Raw genomic sequence first — 23,249 nt, 5'->3', positions numbered from 1 at the left:
AGACTCGGACTCTTTTGTATTGAATATTATTACATATTGAGCAAGTTTATCCATAATTGTTCATGTATTGCTCTATCTATACATATATTATACATAATTACATATATGTATAGTTACATATGGGCATTGTATACATTTCATCCCATATAATATACCTTATTAATACATCTTTATTAAAACGTCACACATAAATGATCATTATGTATACATGATCGTCTCACTACATCAGCTATACATATCTGTTAAACATGATCTATAAATACTGTATTAAGTTTATGTATATTTGACTATAGATACAGAAATAAAAGTGTTCTATTTATTACAGGTGTTGAGGAGTTACCTGGCCACCACCGTTGTCTGCTGCCTCCTGCCAATTACCACAGGTAACATCTTAGTAACGGTAACACTTTAGTGTCACCTTTGTAACAGTAAATCCTTGTACACCTAAAACGGTAACATCTTACTAACACCTTAATAACGGTATTTACCTTAGTAACGTGTACATATATAAATTATTAATATATAATTTACTTGTAACATTGATTAAATAGTACATCAATACTGTGTGTATATATTATAGGGTTTTAGTTATAACTTGAACCTTTTGAGAGAGAGAGAGAGAGAGAGAGAGAGAGAGAGAGAGAGAGAGAGAGAGAGAGAGAGAGAGGAATTTGAATGAGAGGAGAATAGAAAATTTAAAGTGAACAAGAGAAGGAAAGAAAGAAAGCACTTTCTCTGCCCCTCCTCCCCTCTCTCGGCTCTATCTCAAACCTAACAGTGAACAAACTCACTCTTTCTATACGTTTCTCTTTCTTTCTTTATCATTTCTCTCTTCTTTTCCTCCCCATCGTTATTATATCTTTTGTATTGCCTATATATACACACACACACACACCCTGTCCCTCTGTAGGGTGAGTAAGCAAACCACGCGTACCAGGGCTTTGCCGGGCGCTGATTGGCTCTTTCTTGAATGCCATTACCTCAGTTCGTGTCCGTCCTGTTGATTGGTTGAGGATAAGGTTAGGTTAGGTTAGGTTACGTTACGTTAGGCTTGGTCAAGTTAGGGTTAGGATATGTTAGATTATAATAGGTTTGGTTAGAAGGCTAAGTATGGTAAAATTCGGTTAAAACAGGTTAGATTATGTTACAATAGGTTAAATAAGACACCCACAAGTAGTACACCAACAACCGTCATCATGAACAATCACCAATCAACGCTCGCCATAGACCCTGATGCCGTAACAGAGGACTATGAAAGATCAATCACAACACGCCATACCCGCAAACATGTGGGTTTCACTTTATGCTCCCACCCTCCTCTTCAGTAGAATGAGGCAGTGGATTATAGAGTAGAACATATCTTCTATGATTACTAACTCCACTTATACGGCCATTCAGTAAACCTTGTCGAGACTTGTTTCTGGAGGTCTTTCATTATTCATACAGACCTTGACCTGCCTTGACCGGCCTCTCTCTCTCTCTCTCTCTTTCACTAACACCACCACCTACCCCAGCTCCCCCTTTCCTTCTTACTCCAACACTAACTTTTTTTGTACTCTCTCTTTTCTCTCTTTCTCTCTCTTTCTCTCTCTCTCTCATCCTCTCTCCTCTCTCTCTCCCTTACAGTAGACGGAGGCACTGAAGCGGAGATCATCAAAGCCTGGAGGAGACGCAGGAGGAGGTGGCCTGGAAGTACATACCTTTGAGCGGACCTTCGATAGACGAGACTAACTCTAAGAATATTACGGCTCAGTTGGGGAAGACGGCGGTGCTTAACTGTCGCATCAAATACCTTGGAGGCAAGACGGTAATGTGTGTGTGTGTGTGTGTCTATGGGGCCAAGACGTTAAGTGTGTCTGTTTGTCTGTCAGTCTGTTTCTGTGAGGGTAAGACAGTAAAGGTGTTTGTCTGTCTTTTGGTCAGGTGAAAGATGGTAATCGTGTCTTTCTGTCTATCTTGGCTTTGTCTATTGTCTGGCGAGAAGATGACAATAGTTACATGACAGAAGGTGTATCTGTCTTTCTGTATGTCTGTTTTTCTGTCTGTGTGTCTGTGTTTGTCTGTACTCCGATTAGTCTACTTAATGGTGTGTGGGTACTGACAGATGTGTACGTTTTGTGTATGTGTATTTATATGTGTAATCGTATGTGTGTTTGCATTAATATATATTTCCTTGTGTTCCGGGTGTATGTAAGTATTTGTTCTATGTGTATATGTGTGTGTGTGTGCATGCTAGTTTAACTACATTATGTATGTATGTATGTATGTATATTAAGGTCTATTTTTACATATAAGTAGTATAGCTATGTATGCATGTATGTCATACATTTATTACCATTCTTGTATACTTGCAGCCTCTACTTAAATGCCCTGGCCACTTATAACCACACATCTTAAGTGCCACACTCACTCCACTTTAACTACTAATAATTTAATGGATTTTCTGACACAAGATTTTATTACCTGAAGGACAGTCTTGAATAATACCGCATTAAAGGTTTTGTACCGGGTATTTTTACGGTCTTGAACTGGAATTTTGATACTTCTCTCTCTCTCTCTCTCTCTCTCTCTCTCTTCTCTCTTCTCTCTCTCTCTCTCTCTCTCTCTGTTTCTCTTTCTGTCTGTATATATAATTTTTCATTGTATATTAAATGATACAAAATACCTGGTGTGCTGGTATCCCGCCAGCTGGTGTTACCTGATAAGAGGGTTCGACTCTTAAGAGGATTCGGTCATATACACGGGGTTTATGAAGTCTGTGTACGCTTTTGAATGTAATAATTAAGTATTTCAGGGTTCAGATATAATTGATATTTAAATTTCAAATAAGAAAGGAAGAGATTGAAGAAAGAGAAGTGAAAAAGAGATATAAATGAAGAGGAAAGAAATAGAAGAGGAGAGAAATAGAAAGACAGAAAGAGAAAAAGACGGAGAAAAGGAAATAGAGAGGAGAGAAATATAAAAGAAATAGAAAGAAAGGGAAAAAGAAAGAAAGAAAGAGCAAACGACAAATTAACACGTAACATAACACAAAACTCCACTGTGTTATTCTGCGGTGTTTAACTTACTGCTTCTGTAACCTGTATGAATATGTACCATGGCGGTCCTGTTGAAAGCAGTAATGATGCTAAAACCCCTTTTAAAAGTCATGTCCGGATTATATCTATAAATACAGATTCGCTGAAGTTTTAAACGTGCGGACTGACTTTGTGAACCTCTTTTAATGTAAGAGGTTGATGAACACCTGTTGACAGTAGATTACACACGTGTATCTCACAGGTGTCGTGGATGAGTTACACCTCTAACAGTAAACAACAACTGCATCTTTCTCTCTCACACGTGTGTTATAGATCATCTACACCTGCTAGAGTAAACAACACCTGTATCTCTCTCACACAGGTGTCGTGGATCATCTACACCTACTGACAGTAAACAACACCTGTATCTCTCTCACACAGGTGTTATAGATCATCTACACCTACTGACAGTAAACAACACCTGCATCTCTCTCACACAGGTTTCGTGGATGCGGAGTCGTGACCTACATCTGCTGACGGTGGGTCGCTTCACCTACACCAGTGACGACAGATTCAGGTCAGTCCACCAGCCCGGGTCAGAGGACTGGTTACTGAAGATCCACTACGCCCAACACAGAGACGCCGGGGCCTACGAGTGTCAAATCTCTACCACCCCGCCCATGTCTAAGGTCGTCTGGCTCACTGTGGTTGGTGAGTGACGCTGAGTGAAGGGGGAAGTAATTGAGAAGAAAAATATAGTGGGAGTAGGGAAGTGACGTCAAGTGATGCTGAGTAACGCTAAGGGGAGGAAAATAGGAAGAATGACGTTAAAGGGAAAAGGGATGTAGGGGAAGGAAGGAGTGACTTTGAGTGACGGTAGATGGAGCCTTGGAGAGAAGGAGAAGAGTGACGGGAGTGAAACTGAGTGACACAGATTAATTTGGGTCAAGTTAGGTAAAGTCAGGTTTTGATTAGGTTAGGTTATGTTATGCTAGTCTAAAATAAGTTCGGTTAATAAGTTAGATAGGTTTACGCTAGATAAAGTTAGGTTAAATCAAGTTAGGTTAGATAAGGTTAGGTTAGGTAAGGTTGAATAAGTTTGCATTTAGTGTCCACGTTATGGCTTCCTGCACATGTGTAATGTAATCAAATTAGCCTCGAGTATGAGTCTCGGGTATGAGTCTCGGGTATGAGTCTCGGGTATGAGTCTCGGGTATACAAGACTTGTTGCTCTGGTCTGCGGTACACCCACATAATTCACATTCGTCTGTAGTAAAAGTAAATTGAGACCCGGACCATTATGGGAAGGTTCTGTCGTTACGTTTATCAGTAATAACTTTATGGTGTGAAAACAGGGAGGGTGTGGTCTGTCCGTCTATCTGTTTGTCTGTCTCTCTGTCTATCTGTCTGTCTGTCTGTCTCATTTTGTTTGTTGGTTTGTTTCTTTCTTTGTTTGTTTCTTTCTTTTCCTCTGTTTCTCTTTCTGTCTGTCTTTCTATCTGTCTCTTCCAATCTGCATTTTCAATTTAGGTTCAATTAAGCTCAAGTAGGTTCAATAAATAGTCAATCATGTAAACACTTCTGGCGTGTGTGTGTGTGTGTGTGTGTGTGTGTGTGTGTGTGTGTGTGTGTGTGTGAGTGTGTGTTTAAAAATAAAGCATATGAAGCGCAAAAACTTGCAGATCAACACAAGATGCGCGAATTTTCCAATTCTACTAAACCATTTTAAGGGCCAATCACTCATGGCACATTCCCCCTTCGCTCACCAGATGCTAACTCCCTAATTAAAGATGAAGAAGGCATCCGTCAGCGCTGGAAAGAGCACTACCATTCGCTGTTCAACCGAAACCCTGATGTGGATATCCTGACTACCCAGCAGGTCCCTTAGCATCCAGAGCTCATCCAACTCAGCTATCCTCCATCCCTGGATGAGGTAGCTACTGCCATCAAACAGATGCAAAATAACAAAACTTCAGGGCCTGATGGAATCCCAGGCGAGGTGTATAATGCAGGAAGACTTCTGCTTACCAGCCGTCTCCACTCTCTCCTGGAAAATATATGGGAAAAGGAGTAAATCCCACAAGTTGTGGCAATTACCGCGGGATCTCGCTGCTGTCCATAACTGGCAAGATTATCGCCTGGGTCCTCCCAAACAGACTTCTTTCTGAGGCAGAAAACTTCTTCCTAGAATCTCAATGTGACTTTAGACCATCACGTGGCACCACTGACATGATCTTTGCTGCCTGCCAGATATAGGAAAAGTGCAGAGAACAGCATCGTGACCTGTGCATGGCTTTCATCGACCTAATCAAGGCCTTCGACTCGCTCAACAGGGAGGCCCTCTAGTGGACCCTCAGCCGTTTTGGCTTCCCACCAAAATTCATCACTATCATGAGGCAACTCCATGATGGCATGAACGGCAGTGTCCTGCACAATGGCACCCAGTCCGAGTTCTTCCCCATCCAAACGGGTGTGTACTGGCACCATCTTTCTTTTCCATTTTCTTGGCTGCCTTCCTTACTCGTGCCAGTGCCAATTTAGCCGGCGGGGTGAACATCCAGTACCGGATGAAGGAGCTTTTCAACATAAGACGACTCCAGGCAGGAACAAAGGAGTCGACAGCTTCCATTACTGAATTTCAGTATGATGACGACCTCACTCTTGTCGCTCACGCTGAACACGACCTACAGGAGATCGTGAACACCTATGCAGATGCGTAGGCACACTTCGGCCTTGAGGTGAATGTACGTAAGACTCAGGTTCTCTTTCTGCCTGTCTCTGGTACAGCCACACCTCCACCATCCATCCAGCTTAATGGTACTATCCTCTCTAATGTTACCCACTTTCAGTATCTCGGCTCCCACCTGTCCACCACCGCGAACATCGATGAAGAGATTCAACATCGGATCAGATGTGCAACTCATGCCATTGGCAGACACCGTACCCGTTTCTTCAGCTGCAGGGAGCTGAAATTATCTACAATGTTGCACGTATATCGAGCAGTGGTCCTCCCAACCCTGCTATATGGCAGCGAGACATGGGCCAAGGCACTTGAAAACTATCACCGCCGTAGTCTATGCTCCATCCTCAGAGTTCGCTGGGAAGACAAGAGAACAAATGGCAGTATTCTTGCTAACACCAAGTGTAGGAGCATCAAGGCTACCATTAACCAGGAACAACTATGCTGGTCTTGCCACATTACCCACATGGACGACATTAGATTGCCAAAGCAGCTACTTTACAGTTATCTAACGAACAGTAAACGTAATGCTGGCGGGCAACTGAAAAGGTATAAGGATAGTCTTAAGACAAACCTGAAAAAGTACCAAATCGACCCCCTCACCTGGGAGACGATTATTCCACACTTTAACGCTTGGAGGAGCACCACACAAGAAGGTGCCAATACTTTCGAATTAGCCTGACTGCAAACCGAGGCAGACAAACACCAACGCCGGAAAGACGCTGCCGCCCCACCTCCCGCACTAGATGTAGCCCTCCACATGTGCAACATCTGTGAACTAACCTGCCGGTCTTGTATCGGCCTCTTTAGTCACCTCAGAACTCACCAACCTAGGTGACATCCTTAATAACTCATATCATTGTATCATAGCTGGATGATCGTCATACTCGATTCAGAGTGACAGCAAAGTAGTAGTAGTAGTAGAGTGTGTCATAGAACATGCTTTCTGGGTTGAATGATGGTTGAGTTCTTGGGTAGATTTATGGGTAGATAAATGGGTTGATGGTGAAGTAAAACAGTGAACTAATGGGTGGATTAATGATGGACGGAGGAGTGTTGTGGAACATTATGGTGTTGGTTAATGGCGCGAGCAGAATGGCGTCTCCCCCTTCTCTAGTGTCTTCTCTCCCTTCATTCACCCGATATATCTCTCTGTCTCTCAACTCATCTCTCCCCCTCTGTGTATCTTTTCATCTCCCCCACCTCTCCTTTCATCTCCTCGACTCCTCCCTCATCTCCTCTGTATGTCTCTCTTTATCTCCCATATATATATATATATATATGCTGATAACCACAAGGAAAAAGAAAACACGAAGTTCCCGAGTATCTCCTCGTCTCTATATTTCTCCCTATCTCCCTCACTGGTAATTAAGACTAACGGTATGATGGAGGGGCATCATATGTTTCACTCCATTATCAATTGTGTGTGTGAGAGAGAGAGAGAGAGATTCTCCAATTACCGATGCGGTTTTCATTACCTAAGGGGAAAAAAATTTTGCTCTCTCTTTCTCTCTTTCTCTCTCTGTCTCTCTCTTTCTCTTTGGGTCCTGATAATGAAAAGAGTGAAGGAAGAAAGGAGGAGGAGGAGGACGAAGACATGATCAGATTATTCTATTCGTTTATATAACAGAATGAGATATACCCAAGTTAAGGTCTCCCAGTATATACAGAAGATATACGACTCAGTATATACGACCTAGCATATACGACTCACTATATACGACCTAGGATATACGACTCAGTATATACGACCCAATATAGACGACTCAGTATATACGACCTGGATATACGACTCAGTATATACGACCCAATATAGACGACTCAGTATATACAACCGAATATACCGTAGACTACTCAGTATATACAACCGAATATACAGTAGACGACTCAGTATATACAACCCGGATATACGACTGAGGATATACAACCAGGATATACGACTCAATATAGACGACTCAGATAAACGACTCGGTATATACGACCTAATATAGACGACTCAGTATATAATGACTGGATATACGACTCATAGTATATACGACCCAATATAGACGACTCCAGTATACGACCTAGGATATACGATCAGTATATACGACCCAATATAGACGACTCAGTATATACGACCTGATATACGACTCAGCATATACGACCCAATATAGAATGACCCAGTATATAATGACCTGATATACGACTCAGTATATAATGACCCAATATAGACGATTCAGTATATGCGACCTGATATACGACTCAGTATATACGACCTAATATAGACGACTCAGTATATAATGACCTGATATAATGCCCACTCCAGTATATACGACCCAATATAGACGACTCAGTATATACGACCTGGATATACGACTCAGTATATACGACCCAATATAGACGACGATTCAGTATATGCGACCTGATATACGACTCAGTATATACGACCCAATATAGACGACTCAGTATATACGACCTGATATACGACTCAGTATATACGACCCAATATAGACGACCCAGTATATTCGACCTGATACGACTCAGCATATATGACCCAATATAGACGACTCCAGTATATGCGACCTGGATATACGACTCAGTATATACGACCCAATATAGACGACTCAGTATATACGACCTGATATACGACTCAGTATATACGACCCAATATAGACGACTCAGTATATTCGACCTGATATACGACTCAGTATATACGACCCAATATAGACGACTCAGTATATACGACCTGGATATACGACTCAGTATATACGACTCAATATAGACGACTCAGTATATACGACCTGGATATACGACTCAGTATATACGACCTAGCATATACGACTCACTATATACGACCTAGGATATACGACTCAGTATATACGACCCAATATAGACGACTCAGTATATACGACCTGGATATACGACTCAGTATATACGACCCAATATAGACGACTCAGTATATACAACCGAATATACCGTAGACTACTCAGTATATACAACCGAATATACAGTAGACGACTCAGTATATACAACCCGGATATACGACTGAGGATATACAACCAGGATATACGACTCAATATAGACGACTCAGATAAACGACTCGGTATTAATTAGGGCTGAGAGGAGAGAAAGGAGAACGTAGATTTGTAGGGGAGGAAGATAGATTTTGCAGGAGTAAGGTAGAATTTGGAGGAGGAGTAACAGTAGATTTGAGAGTGATGGTAGATTTTGGAGACGATACTGAATTACATTCTGTTGATGCTCTAACCACTTAAGTCGTAAAAGAGAGAGAGAGAGAGAGAGAGAGAGAGAGAGAGGATTCCTGATAATGGTGGAAGTAATGGGAATGGAAGAAATCAGTTTCTCCCTTAGTTAATGGATATCAGGAACGTTTATTCCCTTAGGCTGTTGAATGGGACTCCTTTGTTAATGGTTCACTAGAGGATACACGTCCAGGGAGGGAGGGAAGGAGGGAGAGTGAAAGGTTGGAGAGACAGGGGAGTGAAAGAGGTGGGAGAGAAGAAGTGAGAGAAGGAATAGAAGGTTGCAGGAGAGAGAGAGAGAGAGAGAGAGAGAGAGAGAGAGAGAGAGAGAGAGAGAGAGAGAGAGAGAGAGAGAGAGAGAGAGAGCAGTGAAAATGGGGAGGAGAATGGAGGGAGGAGAGAGGGAGGGAAGGAAGGAATGGTGGAAGGGAGAGAGAGAGAGAGAGAGGGAGATAAAGAGAGATAAAATTTGGAGGTGGGGAGGAAAAGGATGAGGGGGGGAGGAAGAATGGGTGGAGAGGAAGGAGGGAGGGGGGCGGGTATAGTTTGAGATGAGGAAAGGAAGGGGAAAAAGAGAAGGGGAAGAGGAAGGGAGGAAGAAGGGAGGGCAGAAGGGAGGGAGGGAAAGCTTAAAAGAGGGTGGAAGAGAAGAGACGTGGGGTAAGGAGGGGGAAGAGAGTGGGAAAAATAAGAAGGAATTCAAGGACAAGACAAGGGAGAAAAGAAAGGTGAAAAGAGACAGGTGAGAAAAGAAAGCGAGAGAAAAGAAATCAATATGACAGGAAGAGAAAGAGAAGAGAAAAACGGTGAAGTGAAAGGACAAATAGGTAGAATTAGAAAATGGAGAGAGAGAGAGAGAGAGAGAGAGAGAGAGAGAGAGAGAGAGAGAGAGAGAGTAATAACAACAACGTTCTACCTCACCAAGTAATCAAGTAATGCGGTCACGATGATTCCCACTGTGGTGTTGTGAAGCTTTATTATACTGCCGGAGCATTATAACTGGCGCTGGAGTATTATACCTGGTGCTGCCTGGCGCTGGATTATTACACCTGTTGCTGGAGTGTTACACCTGGTGCTGCCTGGCGCTGGATTATTACACCTGGTGCTGCCTGGCGCTGGATTATTACACCTGGTGCTGCCTGGCGCTGGATTATTACACCTGGTGCTGGATTATTATACCTGGTGCTGCCTGGTGCTGGATTATTACACCTGGTGACGGAGTATTATACCTGGTGATGCTGCGTGAAGTATCATCACTCACAAAGACTCTCTATTGTATTAGTGTTCACCTGTGTTCCAGTTAATCACTCCCCACTCCACTATACCTGCAAGGATTATAAGTATACACAAGTTGAGAGATAGTTATTACCTTATAGTGTAGTGATGATGTGAGGTAATACGGGAAGTATGTGTAAATGGTCGTAATAAATTTGTTTATTAGTTAGTATGGTGGAAGCGATGTTTAACCCTTTAAGGATGATGTTTTAACTCTTTGAGGACGATGGTTTAACTCTTTGAGGACGATGGTTTAACTCTTTGAGGATGATAGTTTAACCCTTTAAAGGAAAATGTTTGACTCTTTAAAGCAACGGTGGTATAACCCTTTAAGGTGAAGGTTTAACACTTTGAGGACGATTATTTTTTTTTCTTTTCGCCTTTAAAGGAATAAACTATATTACGTACTATAGACGGCGACTCACAACGGTATGACGTGAGAGTTGGCGCACCTCAAGGTTTAGCACTGAGTCCCTTACTGTTTATTTCCATGACAGGTGTATTAAGTAAGAAAATTAGAGACTGGTGGTTATGGAAGCTACAGGTTATGAATAATATTCTCCTATAACACCAAAAAAGGAAGAAAAACTACAAAAGAGGAGCAATATGTTGGCAGGAGAGTTTTGAGGAATCACAATGTTGACTTAAATATACAGGGAAGACAGCAGAGTTTGTGGTGTGTAGCAAGATGGTAGCGGGTGAGATCGCGATTTTGGATAAGAGAAATGAGATGCTGAGGGAGATGGTAAGATATAAGAGATGAACTCAGCGTTGGGGGGGCTGAGGAAAGTAATTAAGAAGAGGAAGTAAGGAATAGGCTGAGGGATGGATGGACGAAATTGAGGGAGGTTAACTGAATAATGAGTAACGGAAGGATAGAAAGTAAATTAAAGATGAATGTACATAAAATGATGATTAAATGGGTGTTGATGTTTGGAATGGACACGTACAACAATAACAACAAAGAGAAGAAGAAGAATTTAAAATAAGTCAATCAAGAAGACCAGTGATGAGTATATAATCACAAAGGGGTGTGTGTGTGTGTGTGTGTGTGCGTGTGTGTGTGTGTGTGTGTGTGTGTGTGTGAGAGAGAGAGAGAGAGAGAGGTAAGAGTGAAAGGATTTGGTAATGTTGAGTGATACGAAGAGGAAGAAGGAGGCGGAGTTGATCAAACGAGCCTGGAATGAGCTGATCAAAGGAGATGGGATCAGGAGGTAAGGCTGATGGGAAGGTGGAGGGACGTGGTTGAAAGATAAGCACAAAAACATTAGACTGAGAAGGTAGGAGATTGAAGACTGAGGAACGTGTGGAGGAGACTGAAGACTGAGGAACGTGTGGAGGAAACTGGAGACTGAGGAACGTGGAGGAGACTGAACACTGAGGAACGTGTGGAGGAGATTGAAGACTGAGGAACGTGGAGGAGACTGACGACTGAGGAACGTGTGGAGGAAACTGGAGACTGAGGAACGTGTGGAGGAGACTGAAGACTGAGGAACGTGTGGAGGAAACTGGAGACTGAGGAACGTGGAGGAGACTGAACACTGAGGAACGTGGAGGAGACTGAATACTAAGGAACGTGGAGGAGACTGAAGACCGAGGAACGTGGAGGAGACTAAGACTGAGGAACGTGTGGAGGAGACTGAAGACCGAGGAACGTGAGGAGACTGAAGACTGAGGAACGTGTGGAGGAGACTGAAGACTGAGGAACGTGTGGAGGAAACTGGTGACTGAGGAACGTGTGGAGGAGACTGAACACTGAGGAACGTGTGGAGGAGACTGAATTACTAGGAACGTGGAGGAGACTGAAGACCGAGGAACGTGAGATTGAAGACTGAGGAACGTGGAGGAGACTGAAGACTGAGGAACATGTGGAGGAGACTGAAGACTGAGGAACGTGTGGAGGAGACTGAACACTAAGGAACGTGTGGAGGAGACTGAAGACTGAGGAACGTGTGGAGGAGACTGAAGACTGAGGAAAGTGGAGGAGACTGAAGACTGAAAGGGTAGGAGACTGAATACTGAGAGGGAAGGAGATTGAAGACTGAGGAACGTGTGGAGGAGACTGATGGCTGAGGAACGTGTGAGAGACGTGTCCAAGAAGTTGATCTTTGACCTTAGAGAATAACACTCGGCAACAAATAAAAAAATATCCGTAACATGGTTCAGAACGGTTTCCTTACGGTAATTTTGAGGTGCTGATTTCAAGTTTGGCAATACAAATTCTCTGGCACGAACAGTTTATTTGTTATATAAAAATAAAATCTTACAAATACAAAACTGACAAATAATATTTTTCCTGTTATTTTTTCCCACGACATCACTAAAATTCAATAACGAATCAAAACAATCATAAGACGACACAAAAAGTATTCATTAGCCACTGTATGGGCAGTTGTTATTTTATTTCATCCTCTTTATGTGTTGTATTGTCCTCCGAGTGTAAACACCACCAATAGTCCCCCATCATGGCAGGATCCCATCTACCCTGACACCTTTCCTCCATACGTCTTATGTCCTGTTGAAATCGCTCTCCCTGTTCATCACTAACCGCCCCCAGATTCTTAGGAAAAAAGTTCAAGTGCGAGTGTAGGAGGTGGACTTTCAGGGACATTCTGCACCCTAAGTTTTTGTAATTTTTTAAGAGTTCCTCTACAAGTTGGCAATAGGTTTTTTTCCTTCTTGTTCCAAGAAACACCTTGACTACAGATGTGAAGCATTTCCATGCAGCTGCTCATTTTCATTCAGTTTGTTTTCAAAGTCGTCATCACGAAGCAACTTTCTTATCTGTGGGTCAACAAAGATACCCTCTTTGACTTTAGCATGACTGAGCTGTGGGAACTTTCCCCTCAGGTACACGAACCCATCACCTTGTTTATCCACAGCCTTCACAAAATTCTTCATTAGTCCCAGCTTGATGTGTAAAGGAGGTAGAAGTACATCGGTTGGGTCTACCAAGGGAGTATATTTAACGTTGCTTTATCCTGGAACAAACTCTTCTCTCTTAGGTCAGTCTTTTGTGTTGTAGTGTTTTTCTGTTGCTCTGCTGTTCCATAAACACATAAAACAGCAATATTTCGCTAACCCTCCTTGAAGGCCCAGTAGAAGGGCTGTAACCTTCAAATCGCCGCAGATCTGCCATCTATACTCCTTGTATTTAATAGCGGTCAGTATTTTCTCCATACTATCATACGTTTCCTTCAAACCTACAGAATGCTCTACTGGAACTGAGGGCTTCTGGTTCCCATTATGCAACAATACTGCTTTCAAACTAAACTTGGGGGAATGTATGAAAAGTCGCCATTCCTCTAGGTCAAGTTTTTCTCCCAACTCTGACATCAGTCCATCTACATCAGTACAGAGGGAATCCTGCATACTGTTCAATGAAGATAATGTAATATTGCTTTGCCTAAAAACAGAAATTCTTGTCTTTTTCGCTAGCAAGTTCCATTTCTGTAGTCTTGATGCTAAAAGTCCCGCCTGCTGTTGTGACAGACGGGGATCACGTACAAGATGATTAAGTTCACTTTGTTCTCTAAGATGTGGTTCATTGGAAGTCTGGTCAACGAAAGGAGGATCATGGGATGATTCTGGGATTTCTTCCTCAATTTCCTCATCCAAAGTTGAGAGCTCTTCCAAATTAGCCGATGGTGTAGGTATAGGGAGGCCTTCACCTTGCATTTAATATATCCCCACCAACACAAGTACGTATTATATTCCTACACTACATATACCCTGTACACATATATCATAAAAATGTTACGTTACTGACTTTTTTATTGCAATATTTGACATCAGCCCAAAATTAATAAAGTGCAGCATATTTGATCCATGTTACCGAACCCTGGTCAACTAGTGTAATTAAAGGAAGCAAATGTCTGATGATTATATAGAAAAGTATGATCCACTAAAGTAATCCTTTGATAGATTATTTTACCCATTATGACAAGTCTTCTTTAAACTCATCAATAATTATATAACTAAGCGTAAAATCTCGTGACAGATTATAAGTATTCAGTAAATTATTCGTAAATTATTCTCTCAGTTTGTTTTTCTTGTAGATAATTCCTAATAATCTGACCCTTAGACGATGCTATAATACGTGACAATAAATAACGAGAGTGATATAATTCCGTGTTACTCTCCGGTGTAAATTATGGTTTGGTAACAAGACACGTGACAAATAGTGGAGGTTATAGTGTCAGAAGTAGTATATACTGTAGGTGTTAAGATATAGTGATACATGTGTAGTGTGATGATACGTATAATGATAATACATACATACATACATACATACATACATACATACATACATACATACATACATACATACATACATACTCTTATTCAGGATAGGTGATGTAATATATACAGTTAACACAATTCATTTATATATTAATTCCATACACCCTCTCTCACCACCCTTCATTTACACCATACTCAATACCGCACTATACTCTGTCATTGTACGTGCCACCATACATACACCATAACCATTAGTGACGCTATACCTACTAAACCACATCATAACAACACACCATAACCTATATACCACTTCACAACACCACACACAGTATAACCACACCATACACACACTATCACCACATCATAACTACCTCTCAACACCACACCTGTCACTACACCATAACCAACTCCTCACCACACACTATCACGGTCACCACACATAACCACCTCCTCACACTATCACGGTCACCACCATAACCACCTCCTCACACCACACACTATCACGGTCACCACACCATAACCGCCTCTCACACCACACACTATCACGGTCACACACCATACCTCCTCACCACACACTATCACGGTCACCACACCATAACCACCTCCCCACACTATCACGGTCACCACACCATAACCACCTCTCACACCCACACTATCACGGTCACCACCATAACCACCTCCTCACACACACACTATCACGGTCACCACACCATAACCACCTCCTCACACCACACACTATCACGGTCACACACCATAATGACCTTACACCACATACTATCACCAAACCATAACCGAACATCACATAACACCATACAATTCCTAGACACCATCACTCCTACATATCAAGCGCCACAAACAACAAGCTACTAAACAAACACCATTATAACCACTACAGCACAAACACCACATTACAAACACCACATAATCACCTCCCACAACCACACATACACCTTAGATACAAAGCCTCATCACAACACAAACACTAACACACTAACACCACCACTAATACACAAACACCGCCACCACACAACCACCATTAACACACAAACACCATCATCATACAACCACCACCACTACCACACAATCACCACCACTACCACAACCACCACCACTACCACAAAACCACTACACACCACCACTCCACACAACAACCATTACCATAACCACCACCACTAAGACACAACCACCACCACTACACACAACCATCACCACACACACAACCATCACCATTACCACACAACCACCACCACTACCACACAACCACCATTACCACATAACCACCACCACTACCACAACCACCACCACTACCACAAAACCACTACCAACCACCACCACTCCCACACAACAACCATTACCACATGACCACCACCACTAAGACACAACCACCATTACCACACAACTACCATTACACCACCACCACTTCCACACAACCACCACCACTACCACCCAACCACCATTACCACACAACCACCACCACTAGACACAACCACCACCACTACACACAACCACCATTACCACACAACCACCACTACCCACACCATTACCACACAACCACCCACTTCCACACAACCACCACACTCACACAACAACCATTACCACATACACCACCACTAAGACACAACCACCACCACTACCACACAACCATCACCACTACCACACAACCATCACCACTACCACAACCACCCACCACTGCCACACAACCATCACCACACCACACAACCACCATTACCACCCACCACTTCACAACCACCACCACCCACACACAACCACCACCACTACCACAACCATCACCACTACCACACAACCACCACCACTCCCACACAACCACCACTACTACACAAAACCATTACCACACAACCACCACCACCACCACCACCACCACACAACCACTACTACCACACAACCACCACCACTTCCACTCAACCACCACAACCACACAACCACCACCACTTCCACTCAACCACCACTACCACACAGCCACCACCATTACCACACAACCACCACACACCACACAACCACCAGTGCTACACAAAAACATTACCACACAACCACCACCACTTCCACACAACCACCATTACCACACAACCACCACTACACAAAAACCATTACCACACAGCCACCACCACTTCCACAAACCACCACCACACTACCACACAACCACCACCCTTCACACAACCACCACTACCAGTCTCTGTCATTCAGGCAGTTAATTTACCAACATGACTTTGTGTTTAAATCGGAGAGGCGGTGTTTGAGTTAGTGGCTGCTGTTGACAGTCTGGGGCAGAGGAAACCAGTCCTGGACACAATCTATCCAGACATAACTCACCCTTGGATACAATCTGTCGGACATAACTCACCGTTGGATACAATCTTTGCGGACACAATTTATCAAGATGTACTTACTCTTGCGTAATCTATCTTGACATAACCTCCTGGACACAATCTATTTGGATATAACATCCTCCTGGACATAATCTCTCTGGACACAAATCCTAAATAAGGAATCTCTGGAGAAATGTACGGACAAAATTCCCCCTCGAACAAAATTTTCCCTTGTACACAAAAAATCCTTGGACACAATCCCTTGGACAAAATTACATGGACAAAAAAGGGTGGATGTATATATTGTTTTTAGTTGAGAGAGAGAGAGAGAGAGACATATCAACATAGTGCGTCTCACACCTCGACGACACGAAAACTCACCCTGGCTTTGAGATCGACTTCCTTGACGATTAATTGCTATTTCGAGCAGTAACCAGTCGCTACGGCACCATAACCAAACTCTTCCATTTCGATGTTTGACTCTTAAAGCAACTCTCTCGTGATGTGATTGGTTCAGCTCTTTGATAGTTGTTGTGTCATGTCTTTGATTTGTGATTAGAATGTCCGTTCCGTGTCAGGTTAAATTTGGTGTGTTTGGTTAGGTTGGGTTAAGTTTGGTTAAGTTAAGCTAAGATTGGTTTGGTTAGGTTTGGCTTGGTTGGAGTTAGAGTTAGGTTAGGTTAGGTTTGGTTTAGTTAGGTAACTTTGCTGTGTTGGTTCTTTACAGTGAAGTATAATCGACCTCTCTATCGTTCGTTCCAACTTTTTCTTCTCCTATAATTAATCTTCTGATGAGAAAATGTTTGGGTAGCCATTCTCATTAACTTCATCCCTTGCCCTTGAACAACGATGTACAGACATAATAAAGGATATTCTGGCGTTCCTGTTGGATCATCGTCACCAAAGGTCCAACCACATTACCTCAGGAGCTGACGGTAGTGTGCCACCGAGAACTAAGGAAGTTTAAGAATGAACACACACACAAAATAAAGATTGGAGGACATTACTGTATATGAGGCTGATAAGGTTGTAATTATTTATTTGAGAAATGGAAAGACTGCAGTGAGGCATTCTGGGGTTAAGTGAAATAATACGGACAGGTTACAAATAGCGAGGAGATGGAAGATAACAGAAGGTATAGTTATAAGGAAATGTACAGAAAGATTAAACAAATGAACCAGAAAAAAAGAAAAGAAATAGATTGGGATTATTAAAAGCAACGACAATAAGAAAGATGGTCAGAATACTTAGAAGAACTATACAATGATAAGGATAAAGTTGAGGTAAGAAATGAATATAAAATAAAGATCGAAATGCCAATTCTGGAAACAAAATTGAGGCAGCTGTTAAAATGAAAATAGATAAAGCTTGTGGAGTTGATCAGAAATTTTTCAAATAAATGGACAAGAAAGAGTTTAAATGTTTGACTAAAATGTGTAAGTCTATATACTTCAAATGAGACCTACCCAGTGATTTAGAGTGCACCTAGTTTAGAACAATTAGTTTAATAGTCATCCATACAAGGTTTGACAATTTTGAGTGAAAGGTTTTAGAGGTTCAAATAAATTGATTTATCTTCCATCAATCACCACAGTAGCCGCCAACAACCACAACAACCACCACCAACCACCCACCAACAAACACGACAAACACAATACACAACCACCAATCACCACAACAACCATCAATCCCACAGTAGCCAACAACCACAACAACCACCACCAACCACCAACCACCAACAAACACGACAAACACAATACACCACCATCACCACAACAACCATCAATCACCACAGTAGCCACAATAAACAACAACCAACCAACCACACAACCACCAACAAACACGACAAACACAACACACAACCATCAATCACCACAGCAGCTACCAACAAGCACAACAACCACCAATAACCACAATAGCCACCAACAACCACAATAGTCACCAAAAACTATATCAAACATTAACAACCACAACAACCACCAACAGTCACACCGACCACTAACAACAACACCAACCACCAACAATAACAACAAACATAATAACCACAAAATCACAACAATCATCAATAACCACCAGCAGCCACAGCAAGCACAACAGTCACCAACAACCAAAACAGCCACCAACAATCACAAAATCATACTAACAACCACAGCAGCCACCAATAACCATGACAGCCACCAACAACCACAAAACCCCAAAACCAACCACAGCAGCCACCATTAACCACAACAGCCATCAACACTCACAACAACCACACCAACAACCACATTAGGCGCCAAACACCAACCACAACCTAAAATAACCATCAATAGGTTATTATGACCATCAAAGCGCGGAGCTCTTGGCCAATCAAGCTGGCAGAAGCGTGGTTGTTAGAGCGAGACACCGTAATGAACGAGCACAATAACCGAGACAATATCAAACAAGAGGGAGGTAGGGAGGGAGGGAGAGGAGGAGGAAGGAGGGAGGAGGAGGAGGGTAGGAAAGGGGGAGATAGTGAAGAAGGAAATGGTGGATAAATTGGTAACGCTCTGAAGTTGTGAATCTACGAGACGTGTGTTCGATCCCCGGCCAGGTCAGAGACGGTAAGTATTATTGTGTCGGGTCTTCTATCACGTTGCTTTACTATCACCAAACTGTGCACCTGTGTATGTGTGTATGTGTGTGTGTGTGTGTGTGTGTGTGTGTGTGTGTGTGTGTGTGTTAGTATCATGCTCTATAAACTAAGCCATATTATAATACTCCATCTCACGTTATCATGTAGTCAGAAGTCGTCTTAGTATCATCAAATAAATTCCATTATCATCAGAACCTCCTCTGAGTGTTATCTTCCTGTCAGAACCAGAACCCGGGTGCTGGGCGGTCCTGACCTCTACATCAATTCGGGCTCCACCATCAACCTCACCTGTGTCGTCAACCACAGTCCAGAGCCGCCACCCTACATCTTCTGGTACCACGAGAGTGAGGTGAGTCACATCAGCTGCAACACCTGTCATTCTGGGTAGAGGAGAGGGAGTCATTTGTAAAGAGGTCAGAGATTACCTGGGAGAGGTGAGAGTCAGCAACAGTCACCGTGAGAGAGGTGAGAGTCAGCAAGTCACCGGGAGAGAGGTGAGAGTCAGCAACAGTCACCGAGAGTGAGGTGTGGGGGGTGGTGGAGGGTGAGAGTCAGCAACAGTCACCATGAGAGAGGTGAGAGTCAGCAACAGTCACCGTGAGGAGGTGAGTCATCGAATTTGAGAAAGTCAGTGTGAGTCACGTGAGAGTTTTTAAGTCTCACAAAGGCTCAATTATGTTACAGTAACTTTTTAAGTGTTATTGTTCATTAGTTCTGTTGTGTCGTAAATGTTGGAGTTTGACCTACCTTGACCTAAGAAGATGAGCTTTGACCTTTCTTGACCTACTTTAACTTACCATGACCTCCCATGACTTTTAGACCTAGTTTGACCTATTTTAACATTCCATGACCTTCTTAGACCTACTTTGACCTACACAAACCTCCCATGACTTTCTTAGACCTAGTTTGACCTACCTCAATCTTCAATGACCTTCTTAAGACCAACTTTGACCTACCTTAACTTTCAATGACTTTCTTAGAACCAATTTCGCTTACCTCAACCTCCACTGACATTCTGAGACCTAGTTTAACCTACTTCAAACTCCCATGACCTTGTTAGACCTATTTTGACCTACCTTAACCTTCACCGATCTTCATAGACCTTCAGTGGCCTAACTTAGCCTTATCTCCCTGCCCCAGCTGCTATCATATGACTCTCCCTGGGGCGGCATCACGGTGGTCACAGAACACGGGCCCACCTCCTCCTCCAGGCTCCTCATACAGCGAGCTACCGTCACTGATGCCGGAAGATACACCTGTAGACCAGCCAACGCCGACCCTCACCACATTATGGTTCATATTATACCTAGTAAGTTACTACTTGTGTATCACTATTATTTACGTGTTATACCGAGTGAGTTGAGAGAGAGGTGTGTCTGATTACGTAATAGCCACAACATTCTGTCAGTAACACTTTCTTTATCTCCGGCCAGACGAGCACCCGGCAGCCATCCACCACAAGAACGGTACCTCCGTGGGCGTTACCTACACAACCACGCCCACACCTGCCCCCTCCCTCGCCCTCCCGCCCTCCTCGCCCTCCTCTTCCTCTTCACCCTAACTATTTACCTTCCAACCCCTCATCCTCCGAGAAGGCTGGGAGGAATGAGGCGTCCAGCCAACACACCAACACTCATGGACCAACAAACAATCACGGCCAGGCCCAAGGACAGGACGACCACCTCGGCCACGCCCTGGCAGGAACTACACCCCAGTAGTATCCTATAACAAGGAAAACACCAGCGGTATCCTACGCTAACGATCACACTGTAGAGGTATCCTACGCTAAGAAACAGATTCTTGAATTATCCTGCACAAGGACCACACCTAGAGGTATCCTATGCTAAGGACCAGATACTTGAAGTATCCTGTACAAAGGACCACACCCAAGAGGTATCCTATGCTAAGACCAGAACCTGAAGTATCCTGCACAAAGGACCACACCCAAGAGGTATCCTATGTAAGGACCAGAACCCTGAAGTATCCTGCAAAAGGACCACACCCTAGAGGTAACCTCCATTAAGGACCAGATCCTGAAGTATCCTGCGTTAAAGACCACACCCCAGATGTATCCAACACTGAGAGGAAGGGGCAGAAGGTCCTACAGTACCTGGTCCTAGAAGCTGAGAGGAAATGAACAGGTGTGGGTGAACCATATAACGTATTCATGTAAGACTTTAATGTGCCTTCCATTTTCCTAAACTTGTAATAGAGACAACATCCCCAACTGTCTTCAATAAAGTTGTGGATGAGCTCAAATGTGTATGATATAGAGATACTGTGCTTATTTTTCTTTATAAGGTGTAAACATAAGTCGATTTTGTTAGACCTGAACCAAGTTTAAAACCTCGAATATAGAAAGTGTTTTTAATGTAATCTGCCCACAATCCCTCCCCAATTCTCCTCTCCCCCACCTCCCTCCCCACCCCTCCCCAATTCTCCCTCCCCCTACTGTTATTATCTGTGTCAACCTTCCCCGCCACTACTCTCCAGGCGACAGGGAAAATAATACACTTGCCAGAAACGCAAGTGTAGGCAGCAGGTGAGCGAACATTTTATTGCTGTCGCTTCCATAAACGTGTCATTGTTAGAAACGGAAGAAAAACCCAGGCGCCGTCTAGCCTACTGCTCGTGCTGGCGATGTTTTGTGGTCAAGGATATATATAGACAGACTATATTTTATACACGAGGAAGGACAGTGGCGAATACTGTATATATATTGTGAGGTGATGAACAGACGCTGACCTATGTCTCATGTTCACCTCCTTCTTCCTGAGCTGGGTCACTTGATGATGAACCTATGACCTATGTTGTTGACCCGACAGGTAATGGTGCACCTGTTTTCTGTGTTGGTGACCCGATAGGTAATTGTGCACCTGTGATCTATATTGGTGACTCGACAGATAATGGTGCACCTGTGACCAGTACTGGTAACCCGACAGGTAATGGTGCATCTGTGTTTTATATTGATGACCCGACAGATAATGGTGCACCTGTGACCTCTGTTAGTGACCCGAGAGGCAAGAAAACCCTACCGTGACCTGTGTTAGTGACCTGGATGATAGGTATCGCTAAACCCACACAAAGAATGAAAATTTAACCGGAGACCAGGTCATGTTTGTACCTGTGTGAGACCTAAGATCCCTCTCTCTAGGTCATGTAGTACCTGTCCGAGACCTGTAAGACCCCTCTAGGTTCTATGCGAGACCTGTAGACCCCTCTCCAGGTCATGTAAGTACCTGTCCGAGACCTGTAAGACCCCTCTCCAGGTCACCACTATGTCTCAGACACACAAATTGTAATGTTGTTGTTCGTATATAATAAACATGGATGTGACTGAAACCATTTTTGTTTATTTATTCCAAATCTTTTTCTAAGGTATTTATATAATCTAAGTTTACCGTGTGTGTATATATATGTAATGAGACTGACAGGTAAAGTTCCAGGTAGGATAATTAACAATGTGATGTATAATAAGCAAACATTAAGGAAAAAATAAGAACATTATATAAACACAAATAAAAAACATACAGAAGAAAATACAAAGAGACAACAAAACACAACATACATTAAACAAACACAACAAACACTTAACAAACAAACAACACAACAAACACTAAACACCACAAACACTTAACAAACAAAACGAGCACTAAACAAAAACAACATCCACTAAACAAACACAACATCCACTAAACAAATACACAACATACACTAAACAAACATAAAAATCACTAAACAAAACACAAAATCCACTTCACAAACACACATCATACACTTAAACACAAA

The 23,249-nt window shown here is 42.8% G+C and overlaps 1 protein-coding gene across 1 annotated transcript in view; it reads left to right on the top strand.

Annotated features, from left to right (window-relative positions):
* Positions 1-1,663: 1,663 nt before the first annotated feature.
* The window catches only part of LOC121866087, a gene marked incomplete at its 5' end in the record, with an annotated part of 29,388 nt that continues 7,802 nt past the window's right edge, over positions 1,664-23,249 (top strand). Inside the window, 8 exons of the mRNA XM_042365684.1 lie at positions 1,664-1,807; positions 3,518-3,728; positions 16,762-16,768; positions 19,689-19,809; positions 20,601-20,769; positions 20,894-20,967; positions 21,292-21,469; positions 22,364-22,464. Coding sequence (XP_042221618.1) covers positions 1,664-1,807; positions 3,518-3,728; positions 16,762-16,768; positions 19,689-19,809; positions 20,601-20,769; positions 20,894-20,967; positions 21,292-21,469; positions 22,364-22,464 — 1,005 coding nt within the window. The remainder of the gene's footprint in view (positions 1,808-3,517; positions 3,729-16,761; positions 16,769-19,688; positions 19,810-20,600; positions 20,770-20,893; positions 20,968-21,291; positions 21,470-22,363; positions 22,465-23,249) is intronic.

Source organism: Homarus americanus, unplaced genomic scaffold (genome assembly GCF_018991925.1).
Source record: "Homarus americanus isolate GMGI-L3 unplaced genomic scaffold, GMGI_Hamer_2.0 scaffold32583, whole genome shotgun sequence".
Lineage (NCBI taxonomy): Eukaryota > Metazoa > Arthropoda > Malacostraca > Decapoda > Nephropidae > Homarus > Homarus americanus.
The sequence above is the reverse complement of the archived record's forward strand: the minus strand, read 5'-3'. Positions and strand labels throughout refer to the sequence as shown.